At 43.0% G+C, this 22,655-nt stretch overlaps 1 protein-coding gene across 5 annotated transcripts in view; it reads right to left on the bottom strand.

The window, feature by feature from the left end:
* The window catches only part of STIM1 (stromal interaction molecule 1), a 185,567-nt gene that overhangs the window by 73,825 nt on the left and 89,087 nt on the right, over positions 1 to 22,655 (bottom strand). For all 5 annotated transcript variants that reach the window (XM_045038805.1, XM_006937020.5, XM_019811914.3 and 2 more), the window contains exon 2: positions 9,397 to 9,527. In XM_045038805.1, the coding sequence (XP_044894740.1) occupies positions 9,397 to 9,527 (131 nt within the window). The remainder of the gene's footprint in view (positions 1 to 9,396; positions 9,528 to 22,655) is intronic.

The following is a 22,655-nucleotide window of genomic DNA, read 5'->3' as shown; positions in this document are numbered from 1 at the left end:
TGGATCTCTGCTTCCGGAAACCATGGCACTTCAGACTTAGAAGCACCTCTGCATATCTGTCAAAGTTAGGAGTGGGGGACACTGAGACAGAAATCAACACAGTTTTCAAAGTGTTTATTCTATAGAGTCCTAGGGGTTCCTATGGGTTGGGCTATATAGCAAGGCAAGTGGGAGGTGACCGTAACACCAACAAATGTTGTAGTGACAATTTTATTTTTTTAACATCTTTATTTAGATATAATTTACATACCAACTTAGTGGGCAACTCAAGAGTTTTTAGCATATTCAGAGGTGTGCAACCTCACCACAAGTTTAGAACATTTTCATCAGGGGCGCCTGGGTGGTTCAGTCAGTTGAGCCTCCGACTTCGGCTCAGGTCATGATCTCACGGTTCATGAGCTCGAGCCCCATGTCAGGCTTTGTGCTGACAGCTCAGAGCCTGGAGCCTGCTTCGGATTCTGTGTCTCCCACTCTCTCTCTGACCCTCCCCAATTCATGCTCTGTCTGTCTCTGTCTCAAAAATAAACATTAAAAAAAACCTTTTTTTAAAAAAAACACTTTCATCAGCCTGATGCAGATCTGAGTTGCAATAACCCCCAAAACAGGTAACTATGTGCTAATTTCAGTCTCAGTTTCCTTATTGGTTATATGGAAAGATTAATACCTGCCCCACAGGTTTCTTGTAAAGATTCCATGAGAGAGTATATGTAAAGCAGCCACCTCAGGCCAGGTGGGCAGAAGCAGTAGCAGGAGGAGAAGACGCAGTGGTGCTACCACTGTGAACGAAACCACAGGCTGGGCACTTTCTACACATGATTTCATTTCATCTTGGCTATAATCCTTCAAGGCAGAGACTACTGCCCCCATGTGACCATGAGAAAATGAAAGCTCACAGAGATTTAAGAAACTTTCCAAGGTCATGCAACTCACAGTTGATGAAAGTACACCTAAAACCCTCATCTTTCTTGCTCCAAAGCCCGTGTGTACTTTTGCTCAGTCACATAGCCTTTCAGCATTCTGTGTCTTTTTTTCTTGTGTTCATCTCTGCCCTCTTTGTACATGTTTTTCTCTAAGTCTCCCCTATTATTTTATTTATTTTTTATGTTTATTTATTTTTGAGAGAGAGAGAGGCAAAGGCAGAGTGTGAGCAGGAGACGGGCAGAGAGAGAGAGAGAGAGGGAGACACAGATCTGAAACAGGCTCCAGGCTGAGCTGCCAGCACAGAGCCCGATGCGGGGCTCGAACCCACGAACCATGAGATCATGACCTGAGCCAAAGTCGAACGCTTAACCGACTGAGCCACCCAGGTGCCCCTAAGTCTTCCCTATTATTTTAACTACAGTGATTTCACCTCCGCCCAGATTCTGTATGTGATTCACAGCATAGGGTAGAAAGATAAGGAAGGGGTCACAGAGGTCAGACACACACATCATACACTAAGCAATATCATATCTGTATCCTAGACCCTAGCTCTCCTAGAAACATCCCACCACTGAGCCGGCCACCATCCTGGCCAGGAACTCACAAATCCAAAGCACCCTGCCCCACTACCACTGGCCAGCCAACCCTGGACTCTAGCTCTGCCCTAAGGAAATAATTTAAGGGGCACTCAGTGATAAGACAGGATCACTGCTTTCAAATTCAAATTTCAAAAAAAAAACTTAACTCATCACCTTTGTGTGTAAGGCCCTGTACCAAGCACTGTGTGAGACACAGTGATAAATAAATAAGACCTGGCTCCTGCCCCTGAAGGCAATCACAATCTAGTCAGACAGACAACTAATTACAATACAGAGCAGAGCGATATGCCAAATGAGAGATTCATGCCAATTACTTCCCACATAAAGAAACAATAAGATTTCTAGGAGAAAACATTTAATCTAGGCCAGCAGTTCTCAACCAGGGGCACTTCTGTCCCCCAGGGCAATCGGCAATAGAGATATTTCGGTTGTCACAACTTCTGGGGTAAGGAGTGATGGTGGAGGTTTGCTACAACATCTAGTGTATAAAGGTTAGGGATGCTGCAAAACATCCCACAGTGTACAAGATAGCTCCCTACAACCAAGAATCATCTAGCCCAAAATGCCACTAATGCTGAGGTTGAGACACCCTGATCTAGGCTTTGGTGGATGAGTGAATTTTTACAGGCAAGAGGAGAGGCAGAGAGATGCTGAGATGAAAATGTATCTAAAGCAAAGGCACAGTGATAGGACAGAGAGAACATATTGGAAGTGGTTGCAGGATAAAGTAGGGGAATGCAGTGTAACGTGAACTAGTCAGGAGAGCTAAAGGCAGATTGTGGGAGCACCAACAGGCAGGTTTAGATAGTGAAGACTAATTTAGTAAGTAAAGGCAGGCCACTCTTATAGTTAAATGGCCTCTAAAAGACGATTAATAACACCTAGCTCATAGAGTGGTTGAGCATTAAATGACACTGTACGAGCCATCAGCTGGAACATGGCTTGACACGTGGTAAGGATGGTCCTCTTCCATTGCATTCCCTTTACAAGGGAGAAGTAATGATCAGAGTTGTGCTTCAGTAATTCCAGTAATAGTGCAAAAAAGACAAACTTATAGGTAAGATAATACAATCAAAATCATTAGGGCACAAAGCAAGACATTCTAATTACGTGCTAAATTGAGTTGATATAGAATGTGTGCTATGGGAATTGGTACAGGGATGAGAGAAATCAGTGGGGGTGGGAAAATCAGGGAAAGTTCACACGCGAAAAGTGAGTCTGGAGCATTCCAGAGGACACCTAAGACAGATACGGACAGGGCCAAGGGTTGAAGGGAGGGATATAAGAAGTTAACTCCAGCTAGGGAGAACCAGCTGAGCAGAGAAAGGGGCCTGCAATAAGCATGGAACAGCTATGAGACAGTGAGGACCAGGGTCAGACCAGAGTGGTAGGAGGTAGGTGCAGAGAGTCTTAAGAAAGACCAAGGCCAGATTTGAAGGGATGGAGTGCTAGACACAGATAGTCAGAAGGAATAAGAAAAGAAAATCATGCAGGACACATGAAACCAAAACATAACTTAGGAAGACCGCTGGCAGCATGAACAACACGGGCTGGTAAAGGGATGCTAGAGACAAGAGAGCACTTGGAGGTGTCTACAGCTATCTGGATGTAAGGAAATGCGGCCCAAAGGCAGAGGAGGGAAAGCAATTATTACTAACCATGCTGATAACTTCTGGGCATAACTCAGTTACTCGCCCTCATCCAAATTAGCCCAGCCTGGCCACAGCACTGCTTATATGCAAGAAGCACAGAGGGCTTCTCCCTCCCTCCTTATATACCACCTCCCACCAAGTCCAATTCCTGCTGGCCTCTGGGGTTTGCAAGTGGAAGCGCTCCTCTCAAAGTTGAGTTCCCCCAGCCCTGATTCCACTTGGTGCGAGGTTCCATCCTTCCCGACTCACAGAGCCTCCCACAACCAAGCATGCCTCTTGGTGGGGCAGTGAAAAAGGTGGAAAGCAAGTCAACTCCTACCCTGCTAAAGTCAAACAGATCTGGTGACAGTACTATAATACGGCTTTGTTGTTCGAAACTCCTCTAGCCTTCCACATGGGTGGGGGGAAATGAGAAGTTCTCACATAAATCTTTTTTAAAGCACACAGGCATACAGACAGGAGGCTAGGGGGAGCGGCTAGAGGAGTTGCAGCCCCTAGAAAAGCGTGGCCCTGCTCTGTCATGCCCCACCCCCTTCATAGCAGCTACTGGGGCGCACATAGAACTGCCTCCTGTGGCGCTCTGGTCCTAGTTAAGTCAGCCAAGCTGCTGGGGGTGGCTCCCAGAGCTGAACACTGTGGTGCCGGTGCCGTGGGATGAGAGAGCTGATCTGGAAGTCTTGCCTTATAGGCCAGCCCTCACTATCTGTACCACCACCCCGAGGGAGGAAAAACCATGAAATCCTGCGTCAGCCCTTTGCGTGCATTAAATTCTTACAACAACCCTGCAAAGATCTCCTCAATCAGCTGAGTAAACTGAGGCTTGGAGAGGTGAAGTTACTTGCTTTTTTGTCACATAGTAAGTGGCAAAGCCAAGTTTTGAATACAGGCCTGTCTGCATTAAAATGTATGTGCTTTCTGATGAAAACAATAACAATAATAATAATAATAGCAAAAACTAACCATTACTGAGCCTCTTCCATATGCCAGGCATGGTACTGAGTGCTCTGTATGCATTATTTCATTTAATCTTAGCAACAAACTCATGGGATGCCTACTCTTATCACTCCACTTCCAATGAAGAAACCGAGGCTCAAGGAGATGAAGTAACTTCTTCAAGTTTCCATGGCTGCTGAAGGCAGAGCCAGGTTTAAACCTAGGTCTGTGTGGCTCCAGAGCACCACTTCTCAACCCTGTGCTATGCTGCTACACCACACTGCACAGACACTAACAAAAGCATAAGTTGATTTTGCAGCTTCCTGGGCTCATACTGCTACCTAACCATCCTCTCCCCCCTCAAAATGTGTGATCACACCCTTGCTCAAGCCTCCCTTCTCAGGCAGACACTATGCTGCTACCCAGATATCAGCCAGTCATTCCACCCAATGATTAAATTAAGCACATATTCTGTACAGGGCTCTGCTGGGCATTGGGGAAACAAAGGCAAAATAACCAAATAAGGCCAGTCCCTGCCCCGAAAAGTCTCACAGTCTGGTGAGAGAAACACATCAGTTAAACAAACATTAAAATACAACTGTCAGATACAGGTAACTTTCTGGGAAATACAGAAGAAACAGAAAGGGGAAAATAACCAGCATTCACTGAGCTTGAATTGTGTGTCTGGTACTATGCTGGCAACTTTTTTCTTAACTAACATATGATGAAATTAACTTTGGGGGGGGGGGTCAGGGGTATATAGTCATATGAGTTTTGAAACATATTTAGATTCTTCTAACTGTCCCACAACCCAGACACAGGAAAATTCTATTACCCCCCCAAAAATTCTGTCATTCTGCCCCTTGATAATGAAACCCTCCCCACATTCCTAACCCCTAGTAACCACTGGCCTAGCTCCTATCCCTACTTTCTCAGAATGTCATGTAGATGGAATCATACAGCACGTTAACTTTTTGAGTCTGCTTTCTTTCCCTCAATATAAGGCCTTTGAGATCCATCTATGTTGTGTGCATCAATAGTTCATTCCTTTTAATTGCTGAGCAGTTTTCCATAGTTTGTTTATCCATTCACACATTGAAGGACATTTGCTTTTGTCCAGTTTTTGGCGCTTATGAATAAAGCTGCTATGAACATTTGTGTACAAGTCTTAGTGTGAATATAAATTTTCATTTATCTATAGGGATAAATACCGAGAAGCAGAATTGCTGGAGCATGTAGTGAATTGTGTTTAACTTTCTAAGAAACTCTATAAGCAAAAGTTCTAGTGGCTCTACCTCCTCGCCTGGCACTTGGTGTTGTCCATTTTTTAATTTCAGACATTCTGATGGACATGTGGTGCTATCATGCTATGGTCTTAATTTGTACTTCCCTAATGGCTAGTGATATTGAGCATCTTTCCATGTGTTTAATTGTCATCCATATATCTTCTTTGATGAAGTGTCTGTTCAAATTTTTTCCCATGCTTTGTTGACTTGTTTGGTTTCTGTAGAGTTTGGGAGTTATTTGTGCTGGAAACTTTACCAGCACTTTTCTCCCTGAATTCTGACAATAGCCCTGCAAGGGTAGGAATCATTAACCACCATTTTACCTGAGAAAATTAAAGGGGAAGTCACTAAACTACTATAATCACAGTTCTTCCTAATTTCAGAATTTTCCTTCTCATTTAATTGCCTGTGACATACAGACCACTAGAATGCAAGCTCTATAAAAACTAAAATCGTATCCATTTTGTTTGTTACGGAATCCATAGTCCTACAACAGGTATTCAACAAAAATTTGTTTAATGGCTGGATAAATGCCCTTGATTTTCCTTGTAGGGATCCAGTTGAAGGGACAATGGTTTTGTTTGTTTGTTTGTTTGTTTGTTTGTTTGTTTTAATATAACTTATTATCAAATTGGCTAACACACAGTGTATAAAGTGCTCTTGGTTTTGGGGGTAGATTACTGTGGTTTATCGCTTACATACAACACCCAGTGCTCACGAAGGGACAGCAGGTTTAGACAGCCTCTGTCTGTCCACCTCAGACTGTCAGAACAACCTGATAGGACCATCCCATTGTAGCAAATCCATTGCCCACAGGCAGTGTCCCCACCAGAAGTCTCAGTACAACACAGGTCATGAATTTCCATGCTGTTGGCCTGGTAGAACTCCCTCCCAGCTTTGCCAAGAAGGGCACCATCACCAATAATGCCACCTTGCTCATCTGAAGGGCCCACAATCCATAGCTCCGCTAACTAGGACAGAAGCAAACAAAGACAGTACTGGAGCAGCCAAACTGGCTGCCCCACATGCCAATGATTACATATTTCCTATACAATGCCTGCTGAGTCTCAGTTTACCATACGTCTAATTTCATAGCTCACAGAGAAGTAAACAGAAATTAGAAATGGGGCTGAATCAAAGAAGAGACAGGGAAATTATAAGAAGAAATCACAACAATGCACATAGGAATCTAAGCCCTGGGATAGTTATAGAAGAGGCCTGATGACATGTTCTAAATGATCGAAAGAAAGTTAACACTCTGTTCACAATAATCTATAAAAAGAAAGACTTATTTCAAAAATGGCTAAAATTTTACAAGATCCAGAACTGAGGTTATATAGTTCAGTCACCTGGAAAGCTTGCTGATATGAGGCTGAACAAATGAAGCCTGAAGATATCCCTTCAGACTTCCTCTAAAATCCTTGGGGAATCAGTGGTGCTTTCGAATGGTCATAAAAAGCTCAGGTCCATCATAGCCAGCACAACCACGGTCTCATCTCTGCTCAGTACCCGTGAGCCAATATTCTAAGCCCTGAGCGGTCCACCCAACATGCTAGTTAGAACCTGAACTCCAAGGTTGTCTCATACATGTTTAGACTGACCTAAGCACACATACTTTGCCACCATTACCTTCTCTTTCAAAGACAGTAGCTTGTGACCGATGGTGAAAACCCAGACTGGCAGGCCCCTCTCACCACCAGAGGCCTGAGGCTGACGGGAGAGAAGTTGAAGCCAAAGCAAGGCAGAAGCTACACTGAAAAAGAACAGCTCACCACTGGCACAGAGAAGAGCAGGGTGACAGCTTTTGTGTTATTTTAGAACAGTTTGTGCTGATGAGCTTTTTGTTGTGGTAACATTCCTCTAAAAAGAACATTTTCTTCCTCCCCTCATTGACAAAGCAATTCAGCAGAAAGTGAAAAAAGAAGGAGGAGCGGGTGACAAGGATATCCAGGAATTTGTGGATCTTAGATCATATCACCTTCTTAATTGGTGTGCCACCTATCCCCCAGTCCTGTGGCCAGGCCCCCTGAGAGAGGGAAACCTCTAGTCCTCATTTGCGTCCAGGAACATGGTCCTTTTCCCATCGTGGACAAATAAAATCTGGGTCCTTTGAGGGCCAGTGCCACTTCAAGATGCGACCAAAACTTTCATCACGCCTGTTGTCCTTGCTCAAGAACCTACAATTGCCAGGTTCAATAAGTACTCATCTCTCAGCCTAGTCGCCTGGGCCCCACTTTCCTTTCCAGGTTTTTGTCCTGCAGTCCTCCACCATAGTCACTCCATCCAAGCAAACCCACCCTCCTCTAGTCAGAGCCCCACCCCACCGCCACATCTGTGTTCACACTGGCTCCCTACTTACCACTCAGGCAGCCCCACCCCTTCCACTCCACCCAAATGTCTGCTTCTGCTCCAGGAAGTCTATTTTTCTCCTCTTATAAATTACTTAGACATTACCCAGTTCAACCTAATGCGAGGATCCCCTCTGCTAACCAATCAATAGAGCGCTGTATTCTACTTGCCCATCTTCCGTGACGGGGAGTTTACTACGTACCTACCAAGGAGGCCTCTCCTAAGACAAGATGGCACTATTAGACGATTCTTCATTCTAGAAGAATATGGCCATAATTTACTTTTCCCACATTGGTCCTGGTCCTGCCTTTAGTTTAAGAGAAACAATATAGCGGTACTTAATAGCACAAGCTTTGAAATCAGATCTGTGCTCATATCCAATGTGTCCTTGAACAAAATGCTTCACCTTTCCAAGGCTCCAGTCCTTGACAATAATACCAACTTCAAAAGGCTGTTATGAAAGGTAAAAGAGCAACTACCTTAACACCATGAGCTTAACACCATGATACCTGGCATAGAATAAGAATCCAATAAAGGAGAGCTGGTGCTGCAGTTTTCATCGCCATCACTGTCGTTATTTAAAAATCTAATTCCTCCGCTTCTAATGTATGTGAGATACAAATTATATTACCCGGATCTGTTCTTTTCCAGGCTCAAGTTTCTTCACTAGACTGTAAATGATAGGAGGACAGATGTCTGTGTCCTATTTACTGCCACATCCCCATGTCTACAATAGTGCCTGGCACATACATAATAAATACCCATAAATACTAAGTTTTACTGAATGCTCTCCATTTCATAGTGTCCATACCCTTCAGCATTCAGGTCACCCTTTTCTGTAGAGGCTCACACTGTTCCAAATACCTTGGACAATGTGAGATCCAAGACTGAACTCAAAACTAGGCTTACCTCTTCCCCATGACACGTACCATATCACTATTAAAGATTTGGCATAACTTGGCAGCTTCACCAAACTGCTGGCCCACGTTGAGCTTGAAATCAACTAAAACCTTTCAATCTTTCCACACATGATGACTTTGCACTCTGGGCTCTGTGGAATTGGAACTGTAGTAATGCCAAAAGATGAAACAATAACAGAGCTTTTTCCATCTAGAGTTTCCTCTCGCTCCTATTATCTGGACCACTCAACCAGCTCCCAGCAACCACAGCCTGGAATTCAGAATAATCTTTCTAGGAACATGTGTTTCTTCCTCCTGAACAGACTATAAACTCCCAAAGGGCAAGATAATGACTGTTTTGATGTCTCTCCTACATGCCAACACAGGGCTGAGTACATAGTAAGTACAGACTGATGCCCTCCATCTGCAGCAGGATTACAATATGGGTTCAGGGGAACTATAGAGACCGACCTCAGGACTCTATCTCCCTCTCAAACAGCATAGCTCAGTCAGTGTTGTACTTCTAGCCAGTAGGCAGATGGGAGCCAGTCCAGGCATACAGACAGCAGGCCTTCACTCGGACAGGCTGGCTCCTACGGGGCTGTTCTGCTGAGAATCACTCCCTTTGACAGGAAGGAGCTCCTAGAGAACAAGCCAATACCAAGAACATCTCTCCAAAGGGAAGAGTGTCTAGGCAGCCTTCAGGGACTATCCAAACAGGAAGAGAAGGGAGCCACGGCAGGGGGAGAGAGCTCACCTCATCGCTTTCTTCCACATCCACGTCACCATTGGCATCGTCGTCCATCAGCTTGTGGATGCTGCGGACTGCATCAAAGCTGAGCTTCTCATCCTCACTGTGGCACAGGGGCTTGTCAATCCGGCAAAACTCTGTACAGGAAAAGCAAGAGACAACATTACTGTGGGCACTGCTGGCCTCTGCTACCCACCTGTCTCAGTGTCCTTAGCCTCTAGCACCTCAAGCCTCGTGTAGCCACTTAAATAGCTATTTGTACAGTGAGAAAAGTGTTTCATCCAGTCTTCAACTCTCTCCCCCCAGGATGTGCTGAGTTCCCCCATTTAGGGACAATGTCCTATTATCCTGATGGCTCCCTGGCAGGAAAGTCAAGCATAAGGCTGGGAATACCCTGGGATCTAGACAAAGAACGTGAATAGGTAACTCACAAGAAAAAATATAAATGAGAGAAAATATAAATAGCCAATGAACACAGAAAAAAAACTTTTGCCTTACCAGTAAGCAAAGAAATACATATTCAAGTGAAATACCATTTTTCATCAGTCAATAAATAAATGCACGTGAATACAATCTTTCCAGAAACAGGAAGACAGCCCATTCACTGCAATGCCAAGATAATATGTAGTTTTCCTTTTGGTTCACTTTGTCACTGCTGGTAATATTAACATAATGCCAGTCACAAACTAACTGGAGAAACCCTTCACATGCTATGCCCGTCCACTGACAGCTACGGTCAGCAAATAGCTCTCAGACACCTAAGGTCCTGGGCACACCGGGTGCAACAGCGTGGCAGGTCTTCAGTACAGCTTCCCGCACCCACCGACACAGTCGTTAATGTGACACAAAAACCAGCACGAGAGCCGAGGCCACCTACTCCTCTCTTAGAACCCTGGAAAACACCACGCGCACACACAGCAGGCAGACCTGGCATCTAGTCTTAGCTCTACCAAGTGAGGTCACGTCCCTTCTCCAGGCCTCAAGTTCACTATCTGAAAAAGATATTTTAAGTAAAGTTTCTAGTATGTCTTCCAATTCTTAGCTTCTAAAATTCCTCTTTCCCTTTGACCCTGATCTTGATTCCTTCTCTCCAGCAAAAACTCCTCAGATTACTCCCAAGGAAGAAGCTGTCACCGGAGAGAAAACAAGGACAGGGTAAAGAGGCTGTTGTGGCTGTGAGGCCTTCTCCGAGGCACTGATCAAAGTCCCAAAACACTCCAATCCATTTAATCATTCAGCTGACTGCTGGTCAGAGACAGGGAACAGACAGGACAAGTCAACTCTCTGTCACTCACGAGTTGCTCAAATCCTTTTCAAAATGAGGGAGAGATGTAAATATTAAATGTGTCAAGTGTCCCAGATGTGACTCAATAAAAACATGTTGGATACTGGAGCTCACAGATGTTAACTGATGTGCCCCAAATCAAAGACAGCTGAAGAGTCACAGCAAGGGCCCAGGTTTACTGACTCCCAGGTCGGTACTTCACCTATCTTTATGCCAAGGTGACCAAACAGCTTTAGCGTGGTTTCATCTTCCCTTAGTCACAGATGGTAAGAAGCACACTGAAGAAATGGCTTTATAGAAGACAAAAAGTAAGCAGTGCCTGGGTGGCTCCATCAGTTAAGTGTCCGACTTTGGCCCAGGTCATGATCTAGTGGTTCAGGGAGTTTGAGCCCTACACTGGACTCTTTTCTGTCAGCACAGAGCCCACTTCAGATCCTCTGTTACCCTCTCTCTCTGCCCCTCCCCCACTCACACACACGCACGCGCTCTCACTCTCAAAAATAAACATTTAAAAAAAGACAAGTAAGAAGAATACAATACATGAAGAAGAAATATCTCCATGTAACTGTATATTCTACTACATTTGTCCTGCTAAGTTGGGAGTGGGGAGCGGAGGGTGGGGTAAAGTGGTGGTGGTAGAATGCAGCCAAAGATTAAGGCATTGTTTCTCAACTTCCTCACCAACAAGAGCTCTTGGCATGATTGTGTCGTTTACCTATCGAAAAAAAATTGCAGTAAGTAATGACTGGTTCATAGGTGAGGCACACAGCACTGGGATAAGCATAACCAACATAATGTTTTCCTTCCCTTAGTTCTGTTTTTGTCTTTTTTTTTTTAATTTTTTTTTAACATTTATTTATTTTTGAGACAGAGAGAGACAGAGCATGAACGGGGCAGGGGCAGAGAGAGAGAGGGAGAGACAGAATCTGAAACAGGCTCCAGGCTCTGAGCAGTCAGCACAGAGCCTGATGTGGGGCTTGAACTCACATACCGCAAGATCGTGACCTGAGCCGAAGTCGGACGCTTAACCGACTGAGCCACCCAGGCGCCCCCTGTTTTTGTCTTAATCAGAGGCACAAATAATTGCCTATCAGAATGAGAAAAAAAAAATTGCCCATCAGAGCTTTTTAATCAGCACATGATGTGCCCATTTAAACAACATTTATTGTGTGCTCTTAATATGTCAGGCTCTGTAATCAGCATGGGGCATAAAGAGAGATGAGTCAGATCTCACCCCTGCTCTCAAGGAGCTTAGTTTTAAAAGTAGGGAAGAGGGGCTCCTGGGAGGCTCAGGTGGTTAAACACCTGACTCTTGATTTCAGCTCAGGTCATGATCTCATAGTTCATGAGATTGAGCCCCGCATCGAGCCCTGGCAGCACGGAGCTTGCTTAGGATTCTCTCTCTTTTTGCCTCTCTCTCTGCACCTCCCCTTCTTGCACATGCATGCACACCTGCGCACACACATGCGCTCTCCCTCTCTCTCTCTCTAAAAATAAGTTAATAAACTTAAATATATATATTATTAAAAGTAGGGGACAGAGGCAATTAAAACACCATGTGCTAAGTACCATGACAGAAAGAATCAGGATTACCCTAGGGGTCAGCAAACTTTTTCTGTAAGAGGCCAGATAATAAATAATTTAGGATTTATGAGCCATATAGTCTCTGTTACAACTACTTAACTCTGTCTTAGAGCACAAAAGCCGCCACAGACAAAACATGAGTAAATGAGCTTAGTTGTGTTCTAATAAAACTTTATTCAAAAAAACATGCAGTGGGCTGGATTTGACCCCAGGGCTATAGTTTGCTGACCCTTGTTCTAGAAAACCTTAGGTAGCACACCTGAACTACATTAAGTTGACAGATTTCTGACTCAAAGCAAAGAAATACAATCTTTTCATTAGCCTGTATCCACAAACAGGTTTATCATAAAGCACAACTTCTAATGAGCTTTTTTTTTAAGTTTATTTATTTTTGAGAGAGAGAGAGACAGAGTGTGAACAAGGAAGGGGCATAGAGAGAGGGAGCCACAGAATCTGAAACAGGCTCCAGGTTCTGAAGGGTCAGCACAGAGCCAAACACAGGGCTCAAATTCACGAACCTCGAGATTCTGACCTGAGCCCAAGTCGGACGCTTAACTGACTGAGCCACCCAGAAGCCTATAATAAACTTTTTTAAATACTGGAAAAAGTTTAAATGCTGAGCTCTAGGGACTGGGGGCCTCCAGGCTGGGCATGAGCGGCCTAAGGTCAGCCAGCCTCTCTCCCAAAAGCCTATAGCTGGTGCAAGAAATTTAGGCTTCAAATGCTAGGCTCTGGTTTGTAAACTGATCAGACAGACAGGTGACCTTTGCTGTTGGCATCATCTGGCATAGAGAAGGATTTAAGGGATTGAGAATAAAGGAGTATAAAACCTTGATGTCTCCTAAGGCCATAGAATCCTATCCAGAAAAACCATGTTAGTCAAAATTCACAAATGACTCCTTCTACCAAGCATTTCCTAGGTTGTCTCTCTCCTTCCTGACACCTCTTCTATCTTCTCTTATACCTTCGTTCCAATCTGGCAAGGTTTCCCAGAGCCACCTGGAAATACCTTAGAAGATCCACCCGTTTAGCAATGCATTATTAATAAAAGAGCCCTGGACTTGGAGTCAGAACACATATGTCAAAATCCCAGCTCCATTAGTTACATCTATATGATGTTGGACAGGATGTTCAACTTCTCTGAGCCTCCAATATCTCATTTGCAAAATGAGGATAATTATCTCTGCTGACAGGGTTTTTATGAAAATTAAGACCACGTTTGTTCCAACGCCTAGCATAGCATAGGGCATGCAAAAAGATGACAATCAATACACTTGTAGTTTCCTTCTTTCCTCCCAGAGCAACATGTGAACAGTTTCCTGCTAACTTCAGTCACTCTCCCTACTGTGCTTGAAAAATCAGTCACATGTTCTAGATGAGTTAGCAAGTGATTCCGACAATAGCCTGTATTCCCACAGCATTTATGTGTCTATCACCAATAACATTTATCATACTGTGTTTCAGTTCTCTGTTTCATTTGTCTTCCCTATCAAACAATGTCCATAAGGGCTTGGGACCATGTCCCCAGCAGCAAGCAAAAGCCAGGTTCTTGATAGATGCTCAATGTTTTTTGAACAAATAACTAAATAACAATTATGTGTAGGATTTCTTCAGGCAGAAAAGAGAACTGTAAGTAAAAAGAGTAGCACAGGAGTAGGTTTTTAAATATTTTGGTGCCAGGGCCCCTTTATACACATAAAAATTGAAAATCCCAAAACTAATATCTACCATATTAGAAATTAATTTTTTTACATTTATTTATTATTTATTTATTATTATTATTTTTTTTTTTTTTTGAGAAATAGAGTGAGACAAAGCGTGAGCAGGGAGGGGCAGAGAGAGAAGGAGACACAGAGCTCCAGGCTCTGGGCAAGCAGTCAGCACAGAGCCTGATGAGGGGCTCAAACCCACGAACTGTGAGATCATGACCTGAGCCGAAGTCGGACGCTCAACTGACTGAGGCACCCAGGCGTTTTTTTTAGAAATTAAAACGCAAATTCTAATAATAGCAATTAATTCATTTTAGACAAATAAATCTCCTATACATTAATTTAATAGGATTTTTTATGAAAAATAATTGTTTTCTGGAAAAAAAATTCTTAAGTTTATTTATTTTGAGAAGCGCCTGGGTGGCTCAGTTGGTTAAGCATCCAACTTCAGCTCAGGTCATGATCTCACAGTTCATGGGTTCAAGCCCTGTGTCGGGCTCTGTGCTGACAGCTCGGAGCCTGGAGCCTGCTTCAGATTCTGTGTCCCCCTCTCTCTGCCCTTCCCCTGCTCATGCTCTGTCTCTCTCTCTCTCTCAAACCTAAACATTAAAAAAAAATTAATAACAATAAAGTTTATTTTGAGAGAGAGAGAGCATGTGTGTGCACATGCAGGTGCGAGTGGGGAGGGGCAGAGAGAGAGGAAGGGAGAATCCCAAGCAGGCCCAGCACTGTCAGCACAGAGCCCAATGTGGGGCTCGATCTCACAAACTGTAAAATCATGACCTGAGCCGAAATCAAGAGTCAGATGCTTAACCAAATCAGCCATCCAAGCATCCCTGGAAAAAAATGTTTTCTGAGAAGAGTGGGATTGTTTTTGCATTTTTGCAAATCTCTTTAAGTCTGGCTTAATAGAAGACAGCTGTAGTCTTATTGTATCTGTGTCCACATTCAATGTGTTGTTTTGATCACAGAGCAAAACAGATATGTAGTTGGAAAGGACAGGAATATTTTAATAATCTTCCAGATATCTGTGAACATTCTTCTCTGATATTACATCAAAATCGACAAGTAGTAGGTTTATTAAAGATTAGTTGCAATGTGAAATCTGAAACTATATAAATGAACTGTTTGTACTCTATTATATTAAAATCTATTGGTCTATCTTGCACTTTGATCTTTTATCCAGGAGTGATTTTGTAACATGATGCACTGGTCACATGGAAACTTCCAAATTTGACCCATTTCATCTCTACGATATCAAAATAATCACAGTTATTAATATCACCACTAATTACATCAGAAAAGATTTAAATCTGGGGCAGCTGTCAAGCTCACAGTGGCAGATCCAAGTTTTTCAAAATTCTAAGTTTTAAATGAAAACTAGAATTTTATTGTTGGCAATAAATACTACCAGTTGTTTTCCTTTAATAGCAGACTCACTTCATTCATTTTTAAGAAAATACGTGCCAAATACGTGAGTCTGAGTAAGTATAGTTTACCTGTCAGTTATTCTTTCACATAAAAATGGTGTTCCCTGAAAAAAGGAGGCAGTTCAACTTGCAGCTCAGTGGTACGAATGCTCTCTCTTGAAATAAGCATCAGAGGCGCCCAGATGGCTCACTGGGTTAAGTATCCAACTTCAGCTCAGGTCATGATCTTAAGGTTCGTGGGTTTGAGCCCTATGACGGGCTCTGTGCTGACAGCTCAGAGACTGGAACCTGCTTCGGATTCTGTGTCTCCCTCTCTCTCTGCCCCTCCCCCGCTCGTGCTCTGTCTCTCTCTCTCTCTCTAAAAATAAACATTAAAAAATTTTTCAATAAAAATTTAGAGAAAGAAATAAGCATCAAACTTCTACACACAGAAGTGGTTTATGCACACTTCCTGTTTCATCACACAGAATACTAAAGAGATATGTATTCAACAGGACACAATTTAATAGAATTAATACATTTTATATTTATTTTTAAAAATTTTTAATAATTAAAAAATTAAAAATAAATGTTTTAAAACAGAGTGCATGTTGGTGAGGAATACCACGACCACCAGTGCTGTTCTGTGCCACTGCTCTGACTCTTGCTAAGGTGCCAGCAGCTTTACCTAAGTGCTTTTGTGCCATCATTGCAAATGTAGACACAGCAGAAAAAGACATATAACATCGTAGCATTATTATTAAGATGTCTTTGACCTTTTGGACCCCTGAAAAGATCTTGGTGACCCCCAACGGTCTGCAGACCACACTTTGTTAACCACTAGCAGCCAACACCACAAAGTCTTTCCTTTGCGTCTGAATCTCCTCTCCTTTCTCCAGGCAGAGCTAATCATTTACTGCTCTATGCTCCAAAGCACTTTATACATAACTCTGTTGTATTAATTCTCATGCTCTAAGTTGTTTGCATGCCATATCCAGAAAAGGGCAAGGACGAAGTTTGACTCACTCTAACCCTCAGGGCCTACATCCACCCTGTCAAATATGTAATCAGCAAATACTGGCTGAATGAATGAATGAGTGCATGAATGGATTCATAACCATATCTCCCCCAAAGACAACAGAATTCCTGAGTACAACCCACCAGTTCCCACCACCAATATCCACCATCCACCTGATGCCTATTCTCCTCCAGCCACGTTCTTGTCACCAAACAGTAACTTATCCCCCTGAGAACACGTATTTATAGCCTGCAAAGCAGAGTCACTGCAGTTGAGCCTGACCATGGATTGTCTGATGTGAGACACAAGCCCAAAGGTAAAGAAGTGGGACAAACAGCAGTCAAAGAAGAAGGTACAGATGAGGAGTAAAGAAAGGCGCTGGTCAGACTGTTCCCTACCACGTGGCTGGCACCTGAGGGGAATCTGAAAACTGATAAATTTTGCCAGCAGGGGTCTCATTTGTTGATTGTTAATTTCTCCCACTTGACCTCCCACCCCCCAAGCACAACCAGCAAGCTCTGCAGTGACTCTAGATGGGATCAGAATCCACCCTTACCCTTAGAAAGGACTCAAAAGACTGTTAAGACTGAGAGTACCAGCCCTAGGAAGACTGAAGGACCAAGGGCCTTGAGATTCCAGAGATAAAACAGCACAGAATGCAGAATGAGGCTGAGCTGGGGGTCTAGGGAAGGGGTGTGGGAGGAGAAAGTACCCTCTACACAAAAGGGTAAAGAATGAGAAAGGGAACTAAACTAGTTCCCTGGACCTAGGAAGTTCTGGCAAGAAAGGTCCCACGTGGAATACAGCACACTGTAGGTCTAGCCACAGAGGAAAGAGGAGTCAGATTCCCACACTGAGTGAAATCCAGCCTCCTGAGGGATGGTCCTGCCCTTGTTGGAACATCATGTCTTCATATCCAAGAAGAGGTCCGACTCCTCTCAGCAGGGGCAGGAATTCAGAAGAGTTTTCCTTATGGACGAAGCAGGCACTGGTTTCAGCTACCCAAGCAGCAAAAGACTACCCCAAAGACTTCCCATGTCTCCCCTCCCAGGGAGAACATGTGAAAAAAGTAATAATAACATCCCATATAACACCAAGAGTGAACCCTAAGGTAACACACTATGAACTTTGGGTATTATAACATATTCATGTAGCCTCATCCTTGGTAAAAAATGTACCACTCTGGTAAGTAACCCTGGTAATGGGGTTGGCTATGCATGTGTGGAGGCAGAGGATATGTGGGAAATCTCTGTACCTCCTTCTGAATTTTGATGTAAACCTAAAACTGCTCTAAAAATAAAGTTAAAAAAAAAAAAAAAAAAAAAAGCCTGGCCTACAATATGTGTGTGGTCAGTAAAGGCTTTTATAATTCTTACCAGCATGCTTTAAAATATTATATGTTGTGGGGCACCTGGGTTAGGTGGCTCAGTTGGTTAGGCATCCAACTTCAGCTCAGGTCACGAACTTCTGGTTTGTGAGTTTGAGCCCTGCGTCAGGCTCTGTGCTGACAGTTCAGACCTGGAGTCTGCTTTGGATTCTGTGTCTCCCTCTTTCTCTGCCCCTCCCCCTGCTTGCACACTGCCCCCCCCCTCTTTCTCTCAAAAATAAAAAAAAAAAAACATTAAAAAAATAAATAAAAATAAAAATATTATGTGTTGTGGGTTCAAGCCCCACATAGAGGCTCACTGTTGTCAGCACAGAGCCCACTTCAGATCCTCTGTCCCCCTGCACCGGCCCACCCCCATTCGCTCTCTCTCTCAAAAGTAAACATTAAAAAATATTATATCTTTATTATAATGCTAGATAATTATATTTTCACTCTAACCTGTGATCTGAATATTTTTTTAATTCACATGAAATAAAATTAAAGAAAGCCCTCAGTGGAAACAAAAATTCACAGCATTGACTACGTATAAAGCTCCAATATGCAACATAATGAGATACACCTCTGAGTTCCACCAGCATTTCTGACTTTGTACCTCTTCTGGCCTCACTTCAGTCAGCTTACAACTGTAGTTATTTGAGGATATCTGAGGACAGAGGTCATATCTTTTTCATTTTTTCATAGCACCTACCACCACCTTGCATATGATGCACTTATTTGTTGATTTGTTTACTGCCCATCTCCCCCCAGTAGAAGTAAGGCTCACAAAAGCAGGAACTTTTTTGTTCCCTGTGGTATCCCCAGGGACTCATATAGTGCCTGGCACACAGTAGGTATTCAATATAGATCTGCTGAATGAATGAATAAATCTTTGCTTTTCTGAGTGTACAAATCAGGTTTCTCCTCCAGACATGACTTTTAAATGTTGGAGTTTTAAAGAATCTGGGTTTGGTCCCGGGCTTTCTTCTCTTCAGACGACTCTCTCCAGGAGGGATCTGACCTCTCCTCACAGCTTCAATTATCATTTAAAGAAATGCCATCTCCCCCCAAAAAACTATTGCCATCTCCCCCCCAAAAAGTAAGATGATGGTTCTGCTTCAAGCTTCCCTTCTGACCCTCAGAAACACACAGAATCCAACTACCTACTAAATATCTCCACATAGATGTCTGACAGGAACATCAACGGATGCATAATGTCTAAATCTAAACTCATTAGTTCCCCGCCCCCACCCCCTGCCAAAGTTCCCACTTCTCCAGTTGCTGGTGTCAGAAACCTTGACATCTCATTCTCCCTCACTCCCCACCTCTAATCAAGCACCAGTCCTTCAAGACTCCTCAACTATTCCAAACCTTCTTCTCCTCACAGGAGAGATATTCTGAATATTTAACAAGCAATTGACAGGAATGCTAACTATAGGCAATGCTACTGCATACCAGCTGATTATCTGTCCAAGTCATCTCCCTACTTAAAACCCTTCAAAAGCTTTTCATTACTCTTAAGATGAAGTTCAAATTTCTTAAAGTGGCCTGTAAGGTCCAGAATGATTTGCCAGCTGCCACCTTTCTGGTCTCTTGTCCAACAACTCCCTTAGCTTTGTGCAATCCTTCTTTCATGTTCCAAGTTTCTCCCTTTCACATAGCACGTTGGTTCTCAACTCCGGCTACATATTAGATTCGCTTAGGGAGCACTTATGCTGCTGAGGCCCAAGCCCTGTCCCAGACCAATTAAATCAGTATCTCAATGGATGGGACTTAGGCATGGGTTTGGTTTTAGGGGAGTTTTGGTTTTCTGTTTTTCTTTGAGACATACCATATATACAGCAAAGTATATAAATAAACATATAGATCAATTAACTTTTACATATGTATATATCTAAGTAACTACCACCAAAATCAAGAAATACTCCAGGAAGACTTCCTCCCTCTTGCCCCTTTCCAATCAATACTATCACGACCACTACACCTCACCCCACCCCACAGTGATAACTGTTCTTCTGACTTTTATCGCCATAGATGAGTTTTGCCTTGCCTTGACATTTATAAAAATAGAGCATGGATATTTTTTAAGGCAGAGTTGCACGCAATAAAATGTCTCCATTTTAAGTGCATAGTTCAGTGTGTCTGACAAACATACGCACTTGTGTAACCACCACCCAATTAAGATATAGAACATTTTCATCACCCCAAAATGTTCCCACTTGGTACTTCACTGCCAAACCGCACTGCCCTCCTCACACAAGCATTGATCTGATTTCTATCATTATAAATTAGTTTTGCCTGCTTTAGAACTTCAAAGAAATATAATCACCAGTATGTACTCTTTTGTGGCTGGCTTCTTTTGCTCAGCATTCAAAAGATTCAACCATGGTATCACATGAATCAGTAGTTTTTCTCCATTTTCTCACTGAGTAGTATTCCACTGAATGTATATACCACAATGTGTTTATCCATCCACCAGTTTTTAGCTAGCACAAATAAAGTGCTATGGACATTCGTGTACAAGTCTTTGTGTGGACATAGGTTTTCATTTTTCTTGAGTGAAAATAAGTTTTTCATCTGGAGTTCCAGTAGGAGTGGAACTTCTGGGTTATATGACAGGGTTATGTTTAACTTTTAAGTGCCAAACTGTTTTCCAAAGTAGTTGCATTGCTTTATACTCTCACCAGTAAGCACCAGTATGAAGCACCAGTCTAGCTGCTTCATATACTCTCTTATACCTGGTGATGTTAATGTGCAACCCAGGTTGAGAATGACCTAGAATTCCTTTTGTATGGAAGCTTCTTCATTCTTTCTTGACCTGCAGATTCTGACACATGCTGTTGGTCTGAACTTAAATACTTTTTCTTCAAAGAATCTTCCTTGATCGTCTTCCCTGCCAAACTGGTTTAGGCCCACATTATACATTCTCCAACATTGATAACACTTTTCACAATTATAATTATCTGTGTGATAATTTGCTTAATATCTTTCTTCTCCACTAAACTGTAAGCACCACAGTGGCAGGAGCCATGGCTGCCTTCATGGCTGAATCCTGGCTTTGAACCAACACCCAGGACCTAGCAAAGTCCCTAGCACAACATTTGGGCTCCAATCAATATTCACTGACTGAACAAATGAATGCCCAGAAGAACTCAGCTGCATGAAAGAGCAAATTCAAACAGAGATGAAGCAACATAATCCTGGCCCACAAAAAGTACAAGAATGAACACGGTGTATGAACGACAAAGACACAAAATAGAATACAGTAAGACACAAGAGACCAGAGCAGCAGGAGATACCAGTCTGAAAACAGGTAGAAGATAGTAGGGGTGGAAGGCAGGGCAACCTAACAAAGCAAGCCCAAGAGGAAGGGGCACAGCATCTCACACAGATTGATTTGTAAAAGAACCCAAAGTCAAAATGTACTTTTCACCAATCTTACAAAATTCCTGGCGCAGAATGGGAATAGTGGAGGCTGAGATCCCCATTGTACTCAAACTCTAAGTGGCAAAGTTGGAAGGGCTTTGGGGGCATCAAGGATCACTGCCTACCTTACAACTAGAGAAGGAAACTGAGACTATGAAAGGGGGTTGTTTTGCACTAGGTTGGCCAGCAAACTAGTGGCAGAACCAGATTAGAAGTCTCACTAACTTCCTATGGCAAGGCTATATGGTTGGGAGATCCAGATGAGTGTTCAAGAGGGCTCCCTAAAACTTCTAACCCTTACCCTCCAAGACTCACGAATAGGGGCAAGTTTAATTAGGTTCTGCTTGCCTATTAAGGGCCAACACAGAAGTCATAACTGGTCTTATGCCGTTCCCCAAGCAGGGTAAAACAGAATTTCCTGGTTTTGCCTTAACTTCTTCAGGTCCAGCACTAGCCAGAGACACCTTCCTTATCAAGACTTAGAAATGAAGTTAAAAAGACATTAGAGACAGAGTACTGAGTCCCTAGCACGCTCTGCAGGGAGGAACAAAAAGAGCAAAAGAATATGCTTCTATTTAAGCATATGAAACATAATCACCTGCTAGAAGAAATGAAATCTTCAGCCCTCTCTCCTCTCTCCACTCAGCCACCCCATTTCTACCTTCTTCCTCCTCTCAGTATTTTTTTCTTCAAATACTGATTTCACAAAAAGCTTCCCTCCAGAAGAAGGTGGCTAATTCCTAAAGTTAGTCCCCACCAAGCAGGCCATGACCTCAATAACGCAGGCTTCTGATGCAGGGGACTTCTAGCTGTTCTGACTGCCCATGCCTCCTCCCACATCTACAGGGCTCTGGACACTTGTCCATCTGCTTAACAGCCTATCTGCCTGCCCTTTTATTTCTATCACCTTTTTAACTAAATTAAAATTTTCTGGCCCCCTGTTCAGTGTTCACATGCTACCATTTCAACACTCATTTCTGATTTTCAATCACCTATTTGCTGACCTTGAACTAGCTGGCTGAACTAGCCAAAGGCACTAGGGATACAAAAAGAGGTAAGATACACTTCTCTGCTCTCCAGGGTCCCCCCACCCCTTCTTCTCAATTATTAAAATATATACTGAATCACAGAAGTGGTAGGTGCAGGTACTTAAATTTCAACTGTCCTATACTCTGACTATTCCTAAGGATTAATTCTCTTATCAGAAAAATCCATAAAGTCCTTTGAAAAACAGTGAAGCCCTGTAAATGTTAGTCATTTGCTTGTTGGTCCTCTATTCTCTGCTTTATCTGAGTCTCATCTTCCCAACTATACACGAGTCTGAATTTTCTGGTGTTCCCCTGTGTCAGGCATGGCACTGGACAACACAAGACCCGGTCTAGGGACAACTGAGAGCTGCTTACAGATTTTGAAGATTTGCTTTCTCAGCTTTGGGGTCCCACATACCACAGGTCTTTACATTCTAAAGGTA

Source organism: Felis catus, chromosome D1 (genome assembly GCF_018350175.1).
Source record: "Felis catus isolate Fca126 chromosome D1, F.catus_Fca126_mat1.0, whole genome shotgun sequence".
Lineage (NCBI taxonomy): Eukaryota > Metazoa > Chordata > Mammalia > Carnivora > Felidae > Felis > Felis catus.
Note: the sequence above shows the minus strand (reverse complement) of the source record. Positions and strands in the feature narration are given on the sequence as shown.